Consider the following 19,943-nt stretch of genomic DNA (forward strand, 5'->3'; position numbering starts at 1 on the left):
ATGTGCTAATATACAGTATTTGTCTTTCTCTTGCTGGCTGACTTCACTCTATGCAGTAGGCTGTAGATTTATCTACCTCATTAGGACTGACTCATGCATTTATTTTTTTATAGCTGAGTAATATTCCATTGTATATATGTATGTGGCAGTTTTTTTCTAGGCTGGGTTATCGGGTCCCAACCAAGTACACTAGGTACTCTGTCATCACAGTTAAGGAATAAGGACCAGATGTGTGTGAAGAGAGAGGCGCTACAGGAGGACCTGGAGTTTTCAAGGTCTTTTAATGGCCACTTGGTAATACCCGAGGTGCTCGCATGCTCAGTCGTGCAAGACTCTTTGTGACCTTGTGGACTGGAGCCCATCAGCCCCCTCTGTCCATGGGATTCTCCATGCAAGAATACTGGAGTGTGGGTAGCCATATCCTTCTTCAGGGGGTCTTCCCAAACCAGGGACTGAACCCTCATTTCCCGCACTGTAGGCAGACTCGACCACTGAGCCAGCCACCTGGGAAGTCCATTAAGCAGAGAGGAAACAAAACCTCAAATGTCTTACTCTCCCTCATTTGTTTTCCATAATTACAGGAACTCAATTTCCCAAGGGTTTCAAATCTTTCAGAAGTTTATGAAGTCCTGAGCAGGTAAGGAGGCTGTTTTTGGTGGGTGCTTAGAGAGCAGGGGTTCCCGGCTGGGCCAGTTTTGCTCCCCAGGGCACCTTTGGCAGCACCGAGACATTTCAGTTGTTTCAGCTCAGGGCGCTCCTGGCACCCCGTGAGCAGAGGCCAGGATGCACAGGAGAACCTTCAACACAAAGAATTCTCCAGTCCCAGATGTCACTGGTGCTGAGCTGAGGAATCCTGTTCTAGAGGGGAGGGGGCCTGGGAGGGGACTTAGAGCTGTTTGATTTCAGTTCAGTTCAGTTGCTCAGTTGTGTCTGACTCTTTGTGACCCCATGATCCATGGTGTTTTCTGTTGGGCAGGGTTTTATTCCTCTTGTGATCTGTTTGATTGTTGGAGTGATAAGCTCCATGGGAACAGGTTTTATTCTTCCTTTGCACTCTTTCCTTTGGGCCTAAACAGTGCGAGGCACAGTAGGTGCACATTAAACTTCTGAGGGACTGAATGAACCTGGCACCTGGTCAAGTTCCTGACCTTCCCATGGGAATAGCAGTCCAGTTTTCCCTCATGCCTGGCCATACGGCGGACATGTGCTGGTGGGAACATGTTGTCTGCAAGGAGGAGGCAAGCGAGGAGGGGAACCCCTCGCTGGCGTCTGACGCAGTGGGCGCCCCTCCCGCTTCCCTTCCATCGAGCCCTCTCCTGGATCTCTCGTATTTTATGGTGAGGGTTTTCCTCTTTTCTGCGTGCTCCCCTGTGGTCCCTTCATCTCTCGAGGGCCCCTCCGCAGCTCTCTTCTTCCTCCTTACCGTGCCCCTGGGTGACTGAGTCCACCTCGTCAGCCTCAGCAACTGCTTCTATCCCACCGGGGCTCCAGACTCCTGCTTGCTGTCCTTGGTTGTTCCTGCCCCACGAGGCCTGCAGGCACCTTCTCAGCACCCCCGCTCCCCTGTCCATCCGTCAAGCCTGCTGCTGTCAAGTCGCTGCAGCAACTTCTGCCACCCCAGCGCCGGGCTGACAGCATCTGTGCAGGTGCTGAATCTAGACCTCTTTGGCTTAAACCCCAGCTTTGCGGCTCACTGGCTTTGTGCGTGAGCTTGAGAGAACGGCTTAACCTCTGCATGCCTCAGTGTTACCACCTGAAGAGGGGGAGTCATTGCACGGAACGCCCATGCTGGCCCTGAGGGTTACACGAGCTCGCACCTGGGAGGGGAGCTGGGGCTGTGCCCTGAGTGTTGTCCACACTTAGCGGGACGTCCACTGCCGGGGCAGATCCACGGCCACCTTGCGGCTCAGGCACATGCCGCTTGACAGATGAGGAAACGGCTTCACAGCTAGTAAGTGGATAGGGAGGCGCCAGTAGATTTTGTTGGGAATCAGATGAAGGGAAGATTTCCCTGTTGAGGGCTGCCCTCATTCACCCACGTGCCAGGACCGAGCCCTGGAATGCGTCCCAGAGCCAGACTTCCCGTATCTTCTAGTCTAGTCCTGTGAATTTTACTCCCCAAACGTCCTACACTCTGTTCCTTTTTTGGCATCCTCAAGAGTCATTGCTTTCACTGAGGCTTTTACCTTTTATTCCCGTGGTGTCGGTTCCGAAGGAGACATTGAGTGCCTCTTGGCATTGGCAGGTCGGTATAACGCCCCGACAGGTTTCTGCCATAAGCCGTATGAGATCACTGTGGAACCGCAGAGCAGGGCCCCTTACTTGCTTCACGCAGGGCCTGCCATTCATTCACACAAGCACACGGTAGAGTTAGTAAAGCACAGCAGAAAACGTGTTCGCTAAGAGAACAAAGAACTAAAGCTCCAAGCATCCTTACCTTGTCCTGAAGGATCCCGGACGAGCCCCCAAGATGAAAGGTTGTTGTTGAATCACGCGAATACACCAGGATTCTTGGCTCCCGGAGGAGAAGAATTCAATCCGGGGCCAGAGACAAGGCTTGATAGCTCAGAGCTTTTGTGTAATAAAGTTTTATTAAAGTATAAAGGAGACAGAGAAAGCTTCTGACATAGGCATCAGAAGGGGGCAAAAAGAGTACCCCCTTGCTAGTCTTTAGCTGGATGTTATATAGTCACTAGCAGTCTGTTAATGAAAGAAAGGAATGTCTTGTAATTCAGAACAGCACCAGGCCCCTTGTCCATAAGATGTATTTTGGGATAATCTTGGGCCATAAAATAATTAACTTGAATCTTAAAGAAGGGCAGACCACCATACAAATAGTTTTATTTACATAGATTAGGGGAACAATATCTGAGTATAACATACTGGTTTGTCAAGTAGGTTTTGGGCCAAGAGGCGGAACCGACTTGGAGACAGAGTTTGGGGTAAAGGCGTAGTACATTAGCATAGCTTAAGACAAACATTTCCATAAGAAAAAGGCATTGGTTATCTCTAGTGTCATTATGGCAACACAGTATTTTAAGAGAAACCTCTCTTTAAATTTGTATAGAGAAGGAAAAAAATATTGTTAGTTTGTTTTCTCCTGTCGCTTAAGAGAGATAAAAATGTCTGACACTTGCAGGCTATTTTCTCCATTTGGAGACCCCTGGCCTTCCTGCCTGTTACCCTCTCAGTGTTGGGAGCTCCTACCTGGTAGCTGGGTGTCCCTGACCTACTTTATTTCTTGTGCTGAGTGATCACCACTGGAGTGATCTTCTACAATGTGAATTCGACTGGACCGTGTTTCTGGTCTGTCTTCTGTGGTTCCTGATGCCCCCACGCATCACCCGAGCTCTTTCCCGACCCCCTGCTTTCACCGCGGGCTGCAGCCACACTCACGTTTCAGTGTCACGGGTCGGGGTTTGCCCTTTCCGTCGTGTCTCCGCCTGCTCTTCTCTCGGCTCCAACACCTGGTGCCGCCCGCTCTCCACTCAGCCCCACTGATTTCCTGGGGCTCAAGGCTTCCTGTAAGACCAGCACCTTGGGCACTGCATTCCTAGGGTGTGCTGGACAGCAAGGCCCCGAGGGCAGAGCCAGCCCGGAGTTGGTCCTGGCGCCTTGGCTGGGGTCACACGTCTGGTAGATGCTCAGAAAGATGCAGGTGGAGCTTCTCACATCTCTGTTCTTTCCTCTGTCCTGTTGCCGGGTTACCGAGACCCATCTGCCCATGCCTAGATCCCTGGTTTTTGTCTGCTTAAATTTTACATTCTATTAGAAGCATAGTTTGTTGTGATTTAAAAAGAGTCCTGGTACTTACTCTGTGTGTGTCTGTACACGCATGTGCACAGTCACGTCTGACTCATTATGACCCATAGACTGTAGCCCACCAGGTTCCTCCGTCCATGGAATTCTCTAGGCAAGAATACTGGAGTGGGTTGCCATTTCTTTCTCCAGGGGATCTTCCCGACCCAGGGACTGAACCCACGTTTCTTGTGTCTCCTGCAACCACAGGCAGGTTCTTTCCCAACTTCGCCCCCTAGTCCCAGTACGGAGGGCACTTTTGGTTAACTCGAGAGGGTGAAGGGAGCACACAGAGGGGCCGTTTTCAGTGAACATTCTTTACCTTTCTTCTCGCCTAGTGACTTGAATCCCACCAAGAACTCCGGGCCGGTGATCATTCACGCCAGCAGGTGTGAGAAGTATGGTAGGTCCCCTGGGCCGGGTTCCCACGTGGTTGGCGCGGCTTTGAGGTGCTGGCGCTCAGGCCAGTCCCCACGTGGAGGTATGGGGGTGCTGGGTGGGGCTTCTCCAGCACCCTGTCCATGTTGTAACTCCTTCCTCCAAAGGAGCAGTCCCGGGGGCTGCGGGTCTGTCAGGAAGCCCTCGGCTTCCATGGGTCCTCTTGCCACCGTGTGTGTGAGGGGGACTAGGTCAGGGTGGCGTGAAGCTGGGACAAGGGTCATGGTCTCTGGAGGAATAGCCATGGGTGGGTTGTGTGTGCATGGCCGACGTGGGTGTGGACCTGGGGGCCTGGGGGCATGCCCTCTCCCAGGCTGTGTTCTAACGGCTGTCCTCGTGCTTCTGGGGAAACCCTGCAGTGGAGACCAAGTACCCCCATGAAGCAGCATACGACGCCTTCCTGTGCGGGTCAGGTGAGCGCCGCTGCCCCTTCCAAAGTTGGGGGGGCTTGCGTGTTCTTTGCAATACTCCCCCACCGCCCCTGGGCACCCCCCCACCCCATTTACTTCCAGGTGGGCGGCCCCTTGGAAGTAAAGCCTGAGTTTGCGTATCACGATAAGGTGGGCGGGTGCGCCTTGGTGTCTGTCACGTTGCTAGCTTCTTCTCTTCCAGTTCTGTTGAAAGTGGCGCACCTGCTCCTGTGGAAGGTACACAGGTGAGTGTCGCTCTCATCCTGTGACCGGTCCATGGTCAGGGGTGAGTTGGGGCCACGGGGCACCCACGTTCTCCCAGAGGAGGAGGACACATGTTGTGTAAATGACATGTTCATGAGTGGCGGGCAGCTCACCTCCATGGGCGGCCTTCCCCCCGACCCCTGGGCTGGTCCCTGCCCTCCTGCCTCTTGTCCCGGCCTTGGGAAAAGTCCCTGTCAGGCCAGGCCGTGGGCGAGGCTCAGGTCCCAGTGCCATGTGCCCGCTCCATCTGTTACCCTCCTGTTTCCTCATACCGTGTGAATCACAGTGAGCTGAGAAAACAGAGCCAATCCGGGGGACAGATAATCCGTGCCGGGTTCATAGTCGGGCTGGGGGAGAGGGCAGGGACTTGGAATAAGGCACCTGCAGGGGAGGTTCTTAAAACCCCAGACTGGAATTGAGCTGTGCGTTCTCAGGGCCTCAGCCTCCCGGACGCCTGCAGGGCCCTGCTCGTGGGCACCAGCTGCACATGTGTGCCTCACTCTCAGCAGCACCACCCTTGCCGCACACGTGTGCCCAGTAGGATAGAGCATGCCCGGGGCAGGAGCTGAACAAAGCTGTGTTCTCTGGGGCTGACGTAAAAGTTTGCAGACTGTACCCTGTTCGTCTGGGTATTGCCTGCACTTGTCCATTTTGGCAGAGGGTACCATACTGGCAACCCACTCCAATATTCTCGCCTGGAGAATCCCATGGGCAGCGGAACCTGGCGTGCCATGGTCCATAGGGTCGCAGAGAGCTGGACACGACTGAAGCGACTAAGCACGCGTGCACTGTACATGGAAATAGCCTGTGACACGCGGTGTGAAGCTTGTAACCTAAGTGAGACACTGATAGCTTAAGAAATCCACCCCCTCCCTGCCCCCATCCCTGTCTTCCCTGCACCCTGACAGCGGGGAGCAGTGGAGCCTCTTGGTGCCCTGGTATCTGGGCCTTGCCTCCTTCATTTCTTTTACTCCTCACCACCTAACCACCCTCCTTGGTGTAGAGGGGTTCCGTGGCAGCCCAGGCCCGCCTGACCCCATGGCCCCTGCTTTCTCGGACGTGTGGCGGGGGCTGGTGACAGAACCAGGCCGTGGCGGGAGGGACGGCCCTTTGGACAAAGTGGGGGGTGATGCCCTCTCGAGGGGCGACAGAAGGGACCTTCCTCTCATTCTCTGACCTGTGGCTGGTGTTCGTCAGCCCAGAGGTGTTCACCGAAGTGTTGCCAGCAGATGGTGACCCCTGGACGCTCCCCCTGGGCTGGGGCTATGCTGAGAGCTCGCTGGTCGTGAGGGGGACATCCAGCAACAGGAGCCCTAGAGCTTGCAAGGAGGGGTAGGAGGGTGGTGTCGGGCAGCGCAGTCCCGCTGTCCCCAGGCCCCAGCTGCGGCCGAGGGCCGGGCATGGCGCCCGTAGGCTGAGCGCCATGGCGTTTTCCGCCCTCGCAGCGCTGTTCCCATCCCCGAGCCCAGCTTCCCGCTCTACCTGGACGTGCTGGTGCCCTACGTGAACCAGGTGAATCTTATCCGAGCCGGGGTCCCCAAAATCGTAAGTAGACTTCACTCTGCCCTTTGTAGGGGAGGGGGACAGGCTCGTGCTAGGATGCAGCATGCTCCTCTGGGCTCTCTAGGGCTTCTGACAGGAGCCAGACTCAGAGTCGAGAAGGGTGCTCACACTGAGCCTGTTATTTATTTTCTCTTGTTTCCCTGCCAGAAGCAAGGTGACCTCGCTTGTTCCTTCTTTCTCTCCCACCATCACCACCCCTTGCAGACAGGGCCTTTCCTAGTTTCTTTTTCAGGATGTTCAAGCTGGGTGGGTGGTCAGTCCGTAGGAGCTGTGGGAAATCTCTTCTCCTTCCTGCCTTCTAGAACAAGCTGGGTGGGTGGTCCGTCCATAGGAGCTGTGGGAAATCTCTTCTGCTTCCCCTCCCTGTCTTCTAGAACTTTGCGGGCCCAGACTCCCCTGGCATCCGCCCCCCCATCCTCATCCTCACCGTCAGGAAGTGGCCTGGGGTCAGCGAGCAGCAGGTCTACTGCGAGTTTCAGAACCTCTGCAAATTCGACGTCAGAAGGCTCACACGGAGCCAGTTCCTGCTCATGACCAATAAGTTCAAGGAGTAGGTGCCTGGGCTCTAGGCCCACCCCGGCCCCCGGGGAGCAGGCCCGGCCCCTGCGTCACTGACCGCACCCTTCCCTTGGCAGCACACGGAGCATCCTGAAGGAGTACAAGGGCCACCCGACGCTGCAGATCTCCCTGTACCGCTACTGGAGACACTCCCCAAACATCAACTGCCTGCTACAGTAAGTGGCCGGCACGGAGCTTGCCTCGCGGGGCTGGTGGTCCCCAAGCGGGGCGAGTCGACACGGCTTGCTGGCTGGAGTGTGTTGTGAAGGGGTCGTAGACGAGCATGGTGGACCTCTTTGCGACCCCCATGGATAGTAGCCCACCAGGCTCCTCCATCCATAGGATTTTCCAGGCAAGGGGACTGGAGTGGGTTGCCATTTCCTTCTCCAGGGGATTTCCCCGACCCAGGGATCAAACCCAGGTCTCCCACATTGCAGGCAGATGCTTTACCATCTGAGCCACTAGGGAAGCCCCTCCTGTAGGGAATAGCAGATTATTACTCGAGCATCTGCAATGCAGTGGCAACCCACTCCAGTGTTCTTGCCTGGAGAATCCCAGGGACAGGGGAGCCTGGTGGGCTGCCGTCTCTGGGGTCACACAGAGTCAGACATGACTGAAGTGACTTAGTAGCAGCAGCAGCAGCAGCAGACAATGAACAGGTGAATAGCGTGGTCTGGTAGGTGATGAAAGAGAAATGAGCAGGGTCAGGAGGCAAGAGGGGTGGCCTGGGGGGAGGTTGCTCTTTGAAGGGGAAGATGGGGGCCCTTGTCGAAGACTGGCCAGGAGGGGAAGGGAGTGAGCCAAGCACAAGGACAGTGGAGGGACCAGTGTCCGTCCAGGCAGAGGGGGTGGTGGAGAGGGGGCCCTCAAGTGGGGCCTCCTAGTGTTGTCGAGGGGCAGCGAGAAGCCACCGAGACAGGACGGAAGGAGCAGGAGGCAAGGCCGCAGAGTCTGGCAGGTCCTGATGGAGCGGAGGGCGCTGGGTGAGGACCGGGGGAAGCTGGGTCTCCATCGACAGTCCTGGCAGAGCAGTGGCACATCGCTCCTCACTAAGACACTGGGGGACACAGGGCAGGAGTCGTCAGGAAGCCAGGCCACCTGGACACACCATTCCATTGCAGCTTGTACCCCTCGGTGACAGAGGGGTGATGGGGGTGGTGGAGCTGGGAGCCGACAGACAGGAGCAAGGTCAAGTTTAAATCCAGGGTGTGGTGTCTGAGCAACTGGGGAGATGGGACTGCTCTTAACTGAGCTTCAAAGGTTTCGGATTCCCATTAGGGGCCAGACCCACTGAAAACCACGTCATCGTCGTTGTCTAGTTTGCATAAAAACTCCTTCTGTGTCAACTGCATGGTGGTGGTGGAGTCGCTCAATCGTGTCCCACTCTTGCAACCCCATAGACTGTAGCCTTCCAGGCTCTTCTGCCCGTGGAATTTTCCAGGCAAAAATACTGCCGTGGGTTGCCATTCCCTTCTCCGTGCAAGCCACACCATTAGCATATAAGTAGTTCTTTATGTTATAATCCCAAGAAACTATTTGCTGTGGCTTGTGTATGCATTAATACTACTTGTTGTCTGCTTATAAATTAAACCTTTCTTGTTTTGAAGTAAGATGTCTTTTTTTGTAGATGTCATATGATTAAGATATCATATTTGTAGATGTTCCTTTTGAGCATCTACATATATGAAATTAGAGAAACGTTAAATAATATAACCATGGGAAAATAATCTGCAGAGTTGGAAGCCTGAGCAAATGTTTCGATAATAGGCAATGAAACCAGCAAAACAGGCAAGATATTTTGGTGACAACTAAATTTAAATGAAATCTTCATACAAAGTCCCATTAAAATAAATGCTGAAAATTCTGGAGAGAGCAAAAACTCTTGGCTGCTCAGCAGTCCGTTTGCCTCTCCTCCTCCAACGTAAGCCACCAGGGAGGATGCCCTCTGCGTCCCAGGGCCGGTCCAGCCTCAAGAAAACGTGGGCTCCGGAGGCACACAGAAAGAACATGCCATCCGGGCAAGCGGAGGGGAGAGGGGGCGGAGCCCGCGCCAGCCTCTCACCCGCCGGGTGCGGCCGGGGGCCTCCGCGTGGGCCAGGCTGCTGACCCGGGTCCTTGTCTTGCAGAGTGTGCGGCGTCATTACCTCCTGGGCCTTCATCGCGTTTCTCCTGGGAGGAGCTGGCCCGTGAGGGCAGCGAGGCCGCCTGCAGCTCCGTCCTGTCTGCACGCGACCCCCGCAGGGCTGTTTGTTTGCTCACATCCTCCGTGCAGATGGATCGGTACCGTCCTCACAGGGAACTGTGTTCTGGTTTCAACGTGAAAAAGTCTGTAAATATTATCACCGATAAGTCGATAAGTCCTTTGTTTGTGGCCCAAACGTTTCTTTCTATAAATGACTGAGGAGAAGTAACGTCTCCTGGGCGTTTAAGCTCACGTTCCAGAGCATCTTCTGAATGGACAGCTAGGCATCCAGCGGAGCTGGCCACTGAGCGAGCCAAAGGCTCTGTTATTTCTGGCAGAGAAATCATTAGCCAATCGGTTGACAGGGATTTAGGCCTTAGAAATGGCCTACATTTTAGTAAAGGGGAAAAGTAAAGCCAAGTGTCCATGTGCACAGGTGTTGATCTGTTTTTATTTATTTTGGGGTTTCTCTTTGGGGTTTTTTTGTTTTCTGGGTCAAAAATAGTTTTTACTGAGGAGAAAAGACTCCAGCCTACAAATGTGCTACTTGTAGTTAAACTTTTATATGTTTAAGTTGCAGAATATAGTATTTCATAGGTTAGAACAGAGAACAGTTAATATCAGAATCAGGGAAAATGCCATGCAGAACAAGTAAATAGGACATTGTATCGTTAGGTTTGTGTAGCTCAACTCTAGTGAGTGTAAAGGCAGGTTGATTTTCCTTATTCATCTGTTCACTGATTCAGCAAATATTTACTGAACTTCTATGATGCCTAAGATGTTAGAACGTGTCTTTTGGATGTTTATGGTAATAGTCATTTAGTTTTTGTTTTTTAACTGGGTTGCCATTTATAAAATTACACATGGCCCCTGATGTTTTGCTAAGAAGCTTCCCCTCAGATAAATAGGGGTAGAGCAGACTACGGTTTTATGGTCCATGTTTGAGATAAACATTATAAACCCTAAAGCATTAATACTCACTTTGGAAACAAAGTGACCCGTAGCACAGGTGTGTGCCCTGAGACAGGTAGGATCAGATTCTTTTCTTTCCTCAGCAGTGCCGTGCACGTCACTTGGCTTTATCGGGAGCTGTTCTCTGTTGGGGGTTGAACTTGGCTGGGCTGTGTGCTCAGCCTTGAACTTGATTTCATTATTCAGCAAAGCCTTGAGCTCTGTGCAAAAGAGGTTTTTTCCTCTGTAAAAGCAGAAGTGTTAAGAGATGGCAGTCACCCAGAAGAAGAGATTGGAAGCTGCCATTCTGGAACTCCCCTGTCGTCCTGGGGTGTGAGTGACACGCTGACCGATGGGCTGCTGTCCCTACAGCCTTCCGGGCAGCTCTTGTGTTCAGACCAGTGAAAGGCTTCCCTCGGTCGGGGGAAGGCGGCTTTGTCCATCTGTCCACACAGCGTCTTAGGGGAATTTTTTTCTTTTTTTAATTTATTTGGCCACACCAGGTCTTAACTGTGGCATGCAGGGAGTCTTAGTTGGCAGCATGTGGGATCTAGTTCCCTGACCAGGGATCGAACCCGGGCCCCCTGCACTGATAGCACTGAGTCTTAGCCACTGGACCACCACGGAAGTCCTGGGGGATTTTTGTTTTGTTTTTGTCTTCCTGTTGGATATTCCTTTGTGTATGCTGTGGAAAATTCCCACTGTTTATGGGCTTTTGGGACCCTGTCTCATGGATGTGAGCCGTGCAGTCAGTAAGCAAACCTGGGCAGTGAAAACAGATTTCTCAGCTGAGCCTGTGCAGTGGCCATGTTGACCTCCTGGCATCAGGGCGCCGAGCACTAAGCTGTCTTAGTTCTGGAGCAAGAGACCCTGTAGTGGTTTTATCGGACGTTACTCATTTGCTCTTTAACTCTTTGTCTCTTCATAAGTTGTTGCGGAGTCCGTGCTACGGGCGCCCTCACCAGGGCCTCTGTGCTGCAGTCAGCGTCCTGCCGTCCGTCCGTCCGTGGGGACCCTGGCTGGCCGCATGGTCTGCTTTCCCTCCTGGAGAGGCTTTGGTGGTGGGATCTGAGCTGCTCAACCCATGACCTCAATCGGCTTCCATTTATTAACTTCCCTGAGGATTCTCCACGGGTGCCGCGCTGGAGGTGCCGAGTCCAGGAAGCGCCCTGCTCGTACCACCTCCCACCCTGTGTCCCCAGACAGAGCCTCGGGGGCTTGGGGGGCAGCTCTGGGGCTCCTGCCCCCGCTCTCTCCTCAGCTCAGCTAGTTCTTCACGTCGGTGCATCTTGTGCCGTGCCTTCCCCATCATCAAAGGAAAGAACCAAAGTGAGAAACAGATAAAGCAGACTCTCCCCTCCAGTCTGTGTATACATATGTGTGTGTGTGTCTCACGTCTTCCTTACCTATTCGTTTGCTGATAGACTTCCATTGTTTCCATGTCTTGGCTGCGGTGAAGATTGCTGCAGGGAACGGTGGGTGTGCATATCTCTCTTTGATAGTTTGTTTTCATTTCCTTTGGATATATACCCAGAAGTGGGACTGCTGGATCATATGGTAGTTTCATTTTTAATTTTTTGAGAAACCTCGACGTCGTCCTCCATAGTGACTGAACCAGTTTACAGTCCCACCAATAGTGCACACGGATTGCCTTTTCCCCACATCTTTGCCAATACTCAACTTGCAACCTGTCGACTTGCAACCTGTCGTCTTGATAATAGCCATTCTTACAGATGTGAGTTTATCTCATTGTCTCATTGTGGGTTTGTTTGTTTGATTTTTTTTGGCTGTGCCACTGGCTTGTAGGGTCTTAGTTCACTGATCAGGGATTGAACCCAGGCCCTGGCAGTGAAAGCGCCAAGTCCTGAATCCCAACCCCTGGACCGACAAGGGGATTCTCTCATTGTGGGTGGTTTTGATTTGCATTTCTCTGACGTAGCTCAGTGGTGAAGAACCCACCTGCCGTGCAGAAGGTGTAGATTCAATCCCTGGGTTAGGAAAATCCTCTGGAGAAGGATATAGCAACCCACTCCCAGTATTCTTGCCCAGGAAATCCCGTGGACAGAAGACAGAGGTGGGCCACAGTCCACGGGGTCGCAGAAGAGTCCGTCACAACTTGGTGCCTCAGCAACAACAAACAGCAACGGTTAGTGACGCTAAGCACCTCTCATGGACCTGTTGGTCATTTGAATGTCTTCGTTGGAAAAATGTCTATTTGGTTTCTCTGCCTGTTTTAAAATTGGACTGTTTGTTTTTTTCTTCATTGAATTATGTCAGTTCTTTATATACTTTGGGGTGTTAACCCCTTATCTGATACAGATTTCCCCCACTCTCTGAAAGCAGAGCTTTCCTATGAAACCTTCTGAAAGCCCCAGTGGAGCAAAGTGAAGAAGCAGTTACCTGAGGACACATGTTGCTCCTAAAATGTCCAGATGGATGGGGATAAAGCACAGATGCTCAGAGACAGTGCGGACCATAGAGTGGGGTGCCGAGGTGCTAGAGTGTAACTCCTGGGGGAGGAGCCTGGTGACGCCAGTCTTGCTCTTGAGGTGACGCTGCCCCTAGGACGTCTTGCTGCAAAACAAATACTGAACACTGTCTCTGCTTTTTATCTTTTTCCATAAAAATGAAAAACTTGATTCCTTTCAGCTAGGAAGATCAGGTACTAATGTAGGCCTTTTGAAAAAGCAAAGTGGCTTAAAACCAAAAGGAGATCTCTCCAAGGTTGTGCAGCTCTTTCTCCCGTTCTGCAGGCTGCCTTTTTGTTGTGTTGATTGTCCGTTTTGCAGCGCAGAAACGTTTAAATGTGATGTAGCCCCACGTGTTGATTTTTTTTTCCTCTTTGTGCTTTTGGTGTCATATCCTAAAATCATTGCCAAGAGCAATGTTGAGAGGCTTCCTCCTTATATTTTTCTCCTAGGAATTTGATAGTTTCAGGTCTTAGGTTTAAGTCTGAGCCCCTTCGAGTTACTTTTTGTGTGTGGTGTAAGATAAGGGGTTCATTTCATTTTTCTACTGTATTCAGTTTTCCTAACACCTTTTGTTGAGACAACCCCTTCCTAATTATATGTTCTTGGCTCCCTTAAGAAATATTAATTGACCATATTATAAGATCTTAATTTTATCTTTATCATTCATTATAAGAACTCATGCAAGTCCTCTAGAATGTTTTATGTAATTAAGAAGGGTAAGGAACGTTCCTGGCAGTACAGTGGTTGAAACTGTGCATCTGCTGCAGGGGGCCCAGGTTCGATCCCTGATCAGAGCACTAAGATCCCGCATGGCACAGCCCCAAAAAAGGGGGAAAAAAACAAAGTACTGAATATTTATGGATGGACATTTCTTACAATTTCGTGTCTATAGGACTTCACTGGGTACCCTCCCTTCTCCTTGCAGCAATGTAACTGCTGTGGAAACGGACTGATATTAATATTCTTACAGATCTGAGCAGACAGGGATCCCCATGAGAACTGGGGATGAGAAGGCAGGGAACTAATGTACAACCAGAACTGTGGGCTTATTTGGCCATGTAGAGTCTTATTTACCTGAAGACCTGAAAACTCCACTTTCCACTTGTGGAAGAAATGAGCTAGTCTTACCTTTAAGATCGCCACATGCTAGTTTTGATCCAGATACTCTGCTTTTGTGTCTTCCAATAAATACAATGTGTGAAATTTCTAATCTGTTTTGTCCAGTATTTTGTTTAAGTCCTCTAGCATCTACATTTGCCTTGACGATCATTCTGAACTTTTTGGTTGTTGCTGGTGTCAGCGCTCCGATCTCTACTTGACTTTTGGAACAAGTTCAAGGGCAGAGACCCACAAGGCTGAAGGAGTGGTGTGGGTGATGGCTAAATATTGTGACGTTATCTTGGGCAGAAAACAAAGGAACATCATTAAAATCTCTTTGAGTGCTGCCTTGTAGAAATTCAGAATGTCTGTCATGACTTTAAAAAACAGCCTGTTTAATTTGGGGAGATGGCTTAGTGGGTGAAGAATCCGCTTGCAATGCAGGAGACTCAGGAGACATGGTGGGTTCGATCCCTGGGTCGGGAAGATCCCCTGGAGAAGGAAATGGCAACCCACGCTAGTATTCTTACCTGGAAAATCCCATGGACAGAGGAACCTGGTGGGCCACAGTCCATGGGGCCACAAAGAGTTGGACACAACTGAGCAATTAAGTACACACATACAAGGTAAAGGAATCTTCCCTTGTCTTTTGGGGAAAATTCCCCTAAAATAACTGTTGAAGAGATAAAAAATCCAACATCCTATAGAAACAGGGAAACAGAAGAATAAAAATGTTCATTCGAATGATCTCCATTTTGTAATAACCTGAATCACCACTTGATGGCACCCAAAAGTAAGAAACACGGAAGGGCTTCCCACTGCTGACCAGAGGAGGCCTTTAAACGTCATTTTTCCCAGCGGGAGGGAGGGATGCTATTGTTTGAAATAACGTTTGGATGTATTTTGTTCTCAGAAGAGCTTGTTACCTGTGACTCCCTCTTCCCCTCCCCAGGACAGACACCGTTGTCCAGGCCAGAGTTGAAATGAGCTTAGACAGGGATGGCTCAGACAGTGATGGGGGGGCTCCTGGGGAACTTGAAGGCGGCGCCATGAACGCCCACAGGTCTGGTCTGGAGGACCATAGGCTACAGGGTTGGTTTTAAGACAGGCTGCAGACTCTCGGGGGCTAGTGCCGGCCAGGAAGTCCTAGCAGAGCTGGCACAGGACGCGGGAAGGTGGGGGGCAGCAGATTGGGGGACACTCGACACGGACCCCAAGGGAGGGGTCCCCCAGAGAGTGTGGGACCTGCAGGAGAGGTGGCACCACGCTGCTTCCTCCCTGGCTGGGGGGGGGGGGGGCGGCCGCGGTGGGGCGGGTGTCACGTGGCGGCCTGGGGATGACCTCCTGCTTCCCTGTGCAAGGCGAGAACCAGCGCTGGGGGTGGAGGCGGGGTGCCGCAGGGAGACGTCCCAGAGCCAGGCCAGGAGGGGGCCCTGCGGAGCCTGCACTCGGGACGGCCATGGGGAGGGCACTGTCCAGGGCCCGGGTTCCGCCTCCCTGGGGCTGCTCCCACCTGAAGCTGAGCGGCTCCCCTATCGGGGGCTCCCCTGGCAGCCAGCTGGGGCTGCAGGATGCCCCGTCCGCCCCGCCCAGTCTTCTGCCGGCGGATCGGACGCGTCCGCCAGCCGCCCTCCCGCCCCTTCGCTCAGGGTGAGACTCGCCTGGGGTCTGGCGCCTCCCAGCGGCTGCTCACTATTCCTGTATGCCAATCCTGCCTCGTTTGCCTCTCAGAGGCCAGGGAGGGGGAGCGCTCACACCCCCTCCTGACACCCCGAGGTCCCAGAGCCGCCCTTACAGGCAGCGCTGTATCCACTCTGCAGAGCGGGAGGGAGGGAAGGACTGGGTGGGCATTGAAATGGCTGAGCTGAGCATCTTAACTGCCTCTGAACGAAGCTATTTAAACCTGAAGCGATGAGTACCGTGGAGGCGCCAAAATTAAGGATGTTTCCAGAACAAAGCGGTTCCGGGAGTTCTCGCTTGGCTCTGGAAAATTCAAAAGGGATGTAGTTCTCCATATCTGAGTCAGAGGGAATCAAGCTACACCTGGTTCGTTGCTCACGGGACCCTGTCCAGGTCGCTCTTTACTTGCGAATCCGGGGCACCCCAGTGACCACTCACCTCAGTGGCTCCTTTGTGATGGGCTGGCTCTGTGTTGCTAGTGGGATGGAGCTTTGGGAGGGGAATTCCTTCTTAGAGTGTGTTGAACAGTGTCCCTCCCAAAGTCACGTCCACACAGAGCCTCGGGATGTGAACTTATTTGGAAATAAGGTCTTTGCAGATGTCACTGAGGGTCAAGCTGAGGTTACCCTGGATGAAAGTACAGCCCTGAATCCCTGAGGGTCTCCCCTAAGAGACAGACACAGAGGGGGAGGCCACGAAGACAGGGGCAGGGAACGGAGGGTGCTGGGAGCCCAGAAGCTGGAGGAGGCCTTTTCTCCTAGAGACTCCATGGGCCGCAGGCCCTGTGTACACCTTGATCTCAAGCTTCTGGCCTCCAGGACTGTGGTGTTCTGTCGCTCTGTCCTATCCGACTCTCTGCGACCCCATGGATTGCAGCACGCCAGGCTTCCCTGTTCTTCGCTATTTCCTGGAGCTTGCTCAAACTCATCCACCCAGGAACAATTGCCAAATGGTTAAACAGCATGAGGGCTATCCATAGAATATGATTCAGCCTCGAAAAGGACCTTCTAGGGGGCAAAAGAAAAAGAAAAGGACATATAACCCGGATGGACCTGGAAAACATCAAGCTGGGACATCCGTGGTGGCCGAGTGGTTAAGAATCTGTGCTTCCACTGCAGGGGGAGCGGGTTCCATCCCTAGTCAGAGAACTCGGGTTCCACGTGCCACACAGAGTGGAAAAGCAAACAAGAACCAAGACATCATGCTAAGTGACACAAGCCAGCTCCAGACCAGTGCTGTGTGACTCGCTTATATGAGGTATCCAGAGCAGTGAAACTCAGCTGACTAGAGGTTACAGGGCCCGGAGGAGGGAGCAGCGGGGACTTGGTGTTCAGTGGGTACACAGGGTCAGTTTGGGAAGATGAAAAAGCACTGGGAATAGTGAAGTTTGCACAGTATTGTTGGTTGCAGTTAGTGCTGCCGAACTGTACGCTTAAATTCAAGTGTATGTTTTCTGTCATGCATATTTAACCACATCAAAAAAACACAAGGTACCAAACTGTTCAATATAACGTGTTCTATTGTTCAACCTTGACAAATATAGTTCAGTAACAACTGGAAGGCCGGCTGGGTTCAAGCTGAGACTTCGTGGACTCCTTGGAGTTCTGGGCTGAAACACGGCCACACTGGGGAGCTGGGCCCTGACCTGTGGTCAGCCTTCTCCTCTCTCCCTGCGTTGGGCCCCGTCCCTAACCCCAAGGGGCCTCATGCACGGCCGGCTGTATAGATGCCCTTCGCCGCACATGAGGGCTCCTGGCAGCACGGTTGACCCTCGTGGAGGTGGGACCAGGCCCTGGAGGCAGGCTCAGAGCTGTTTGGCCCGGAGCACCAGGGTCCTGGGTGCTCAGAGTAGGCCTATGGCTTCAGGCCGGCCCAGAGCCTGTGGCTGTGAACTTTGGTGGGTGGGACTTGATGGGGCAGGTCACTGGGGCCTTTAAAATGTGGGGCTTGGGATAGGGGGCCCGCTTCTCAGGCCTAGGGCAGTATAGGACAGTTGGGGACCACTGTTATCTGTGTTGAGATAGGGCGAAGGCTAGAGAAGCCATCAGCCTGACCTGGATCCCTGTTTCTTTTTGGCCCTGCAGAATCCGGGTCCCTGCCCAACCCCCCGCCCCGACCACGGGAGGGTTCCCAGCCTCCCTTCCAATGGGCTGAGGCATTTGACCTTGGAGAGCAGTCAGCCAGATTCAGCCTGCTTGGGCTTTGCCTCGGCTGCTGGTGACAAGAAGGAGGTAGGACACTGAGAGTGCCCCCTGGTGGGGGCAGGTGCTGAGGGGAGGACCCAGAGCCCAGGGCAGCAGCAGCAGGGCTGTGAGGGCAAGGGAAGAACGGAATCGACAGGGCTTGGCGGAGGCAGCGGCGCGTCTTGATGGAGCTAATTCTGCCGCACGATTTTAGCATCACGCAGTTGTTTTTGGCATCTTTAACTTAGACTGGATTTTTCTGTCCTCTCCTGGAGATTCTGTGAGTTGGCGAATGTGCTTTTAATAAATTGCCGTTCTACTCAAATTAGACAGAGTCTGTTTCTGTTGTTTGCCAGTTAAGAGCCCAGACCAGCTCCCTGGGCACACGTGGAGTTTAGGAGCTAGAAGTACCTGCAGAGTAGCTTCTGTGTGGTTTTCTTTTTTGTTAAATTTATCTTTGTTTTTGGCCGTGGTGGGTCTTCGTTACTGAACGTGGGCTTTCTCTAGTTGTGGCGAGCAGGGGCTACTCGCCAGTTGTGGCCCACGGGCTTCTCTTTGTGGTGGCTTCTCCTGTTGTGGAACACGGGCCCTAGGGCTCACGGGCTCAGGAGTTGCAGCACCTGGGCTTGGTAGTTGCGGCTCCCAGGCTCTGGAGGGCTGGCTCAGTAGTTGGGGTGCATGGGCTTAGTTGTTCCACGGCATGTGGCATCTTCCCAGACCAGGGATTGAACCAGTGTCTCTTGCATTGCAAGATGGATTCTCAACCAATAGACCACCAGGGAAGGCCCCTTTCTGTGTAGTTTTAAGTGAAGCCTCCTGGGTTATTGATTGCAGAATGTGCCTGAGAACTGGGTGGGAAAAAGGGTATTTGGATTTTGATTTATAATGCAGCATTCTTAAAAAGGACATCCTCCAAAAACCCAAGTGTCCATCATTGGACGGACGGAGAAATCAAACGTGCTGCACACACCTTCCCCTCCACACACAGAACACTATGCAGCCTTTGGAAGGAGCGGAGTTCTGACACACGCGACAACATGGATGCCCCCTGAAGACCTCATGCCAGGATGGGCATTGTGCAGACCCAGAAGGACACGTATGAAAAGTAGAAGGATGGTAGCTGGGGCCTGGGGAAAAGGGCTAATGGGGAACCTTTGTGGAAGGGGCAGGGTTTTAGTTTGGGAAGATGAAGAACATTCTGGAGATGGATGGTGGCGATGGTTGCACAACAAGGTGAATGTACTTAACGCCAATGACCTGTACACTCACACATGGTTAAAATGGTACATTTCATGTTATGTATATTTTAGCATAAAAATTACCAAAAACAGAGGTCTTCCAGAGAGAAGGTTTTGTGTATCAGAGTCTGTCTGATCGTGAGACTTGAACCCACATTAGATTTCCTAAGTCTTCAAGTGGGCCCCTAGAAACTGCTTGCAAGAGGATTTTGATAGGGCTGTCTCTGTGGTAAGGACTGGCCGTGGTCCCCTCACGTGACTGCTCATTGAAACCAAAGCAGATGCTGACGGTCTGAGGTGGGGCTGTCTGTGCGCGTGCTCAGTCGTGTCCGACTCTGGCCCCAGGGACTGTAGCCCACCACGCTCCTCTGTCCATGGAGTTCTCCAGGCAAGAATACTGGAGTGGGTTGCCATTTTCTTCTCCAGGGGGTCTTACCAACCCAGGGATTGATCCCAGGTCTCCTGTGTTGCCCTGGAGAAGTGAATGGCAACCCACTCTAGTATTCTTGCCTGGAGAATCCCATGGACAGGGGAGCCTGGTGGGCTACAGTCCCTGGGGCCGCAAAGAGTCGAACATGACTGAGCGACTAACACTGATGCTCCTGCATTGCAGGCAGATTCTTAACTGTCTGAGCCACCGAGGAGAGAGCCCCACTGCAAAACTGAGCCCTCCTCGGCACCAGGCAGCTCTGGCCTGCTTCAGCTGGGGCAGGAGACGGAGGAGGATGTAGGTGGGATGGTCCAGAGCTGAGGGCCTTAGGAAAGCTTGTGTCTTGGAGGAGCCTCAACATTTCACTGCAAACTAGAGTAGAATAGAAGGCGGTGTTGACCTAACTGCTGCACAGCCCTGTTCCAGGGTGGTCTTTCTCTTGATAAATGTTCATTGTTCTGGATGCATCAGTGATGATTGCAGACTTCTGAGAAGGCACATTCTTCCAAGAAGGCAGGATGTGGTCACTCTGAACGCCTCGAGACTGCTGTATCCAGAGGGTAATATTGACTTTAGGGACACTTAGGAGTCGACTCTTCGAGACAGCAAGGCACAGGTATTGTATGTCCACGCTGGTTGTGGGAGGGACTTGGGAGCATGAGCCTGGGTATGCACTGAT

At 52.6% G+C, this 19,943-nt stretch overlaps 1 protein-coding gene across 4 annotated transcripts in view; it reads left to right on the forward strand.

Moving 5' to 3' along the window:
• PNLDC1 (PARN like ribonuclease domain containing exonuclease 1) overlaps window positions 1–13,845 on the forward strand; it is a 247,762-nt gene extending 233,917 nt beyond the window's left edge. For 2 of the 4 annotated variants that reach the window (XM_055536131.1, XM_055536133.1), the window contains 8 exons: window positions 582–637; window positions 4,137–4,201; window positions 4,596–4,649; window positions 4,849–4,891; window positions 6,356–6,455; window positions 6,848–7,023; window positions 7,109–7,207; window positions 9,158–13,845. In XM_055536131.1, coding sequence (XP_055392106.1) covers window positions 582–637; window positions 4,137–4,201; window positions 4,596–4,649; window positions 4,849–4,891; window positions 6,356–6,455; window positions 6,848–7,023; window positions 7,109–7,207; window positions 9,158–9,221 — 657 coding nt within the window. In that variant the 3' untranslated portion in view covers window positions 9,222–13,845. The remainder of the gene's footprint in view (window positions 1–581; window positions 638–4,136; window positions 4,202–4,595; window positions 4,650–4,848; window positions 4,892–6,355; window positions 6,456–6,847; window positions 7,024–7,108; window positions 7,208–9,157) is intronic. The other 2 variants (XR_008698449.1, XM_055536132.1) reach the window with 2 other exon arrangements.
• Window positions 13,846–19,943: the final 6,098 nt, after the last annotated feature.

The sequence above is a fragment of the Bubalus kerabau genome, chromosome 9 (assembly GCF_029407905.1).
Source record: "Bubalus kerabau isolate K-KA32 ecotype Philippines breed swamp buffalo chromosome 9, PCC_UOA_SB_1v2, whole genome shotgun sequence".
Classification (NCBI taxonomy): domain Eukaryota; kingdom Metazoa; phylum Chordata; class Mammalia; order Artiodactyla; family Bovidae; genus Bubalus; species Bubalus kerabau.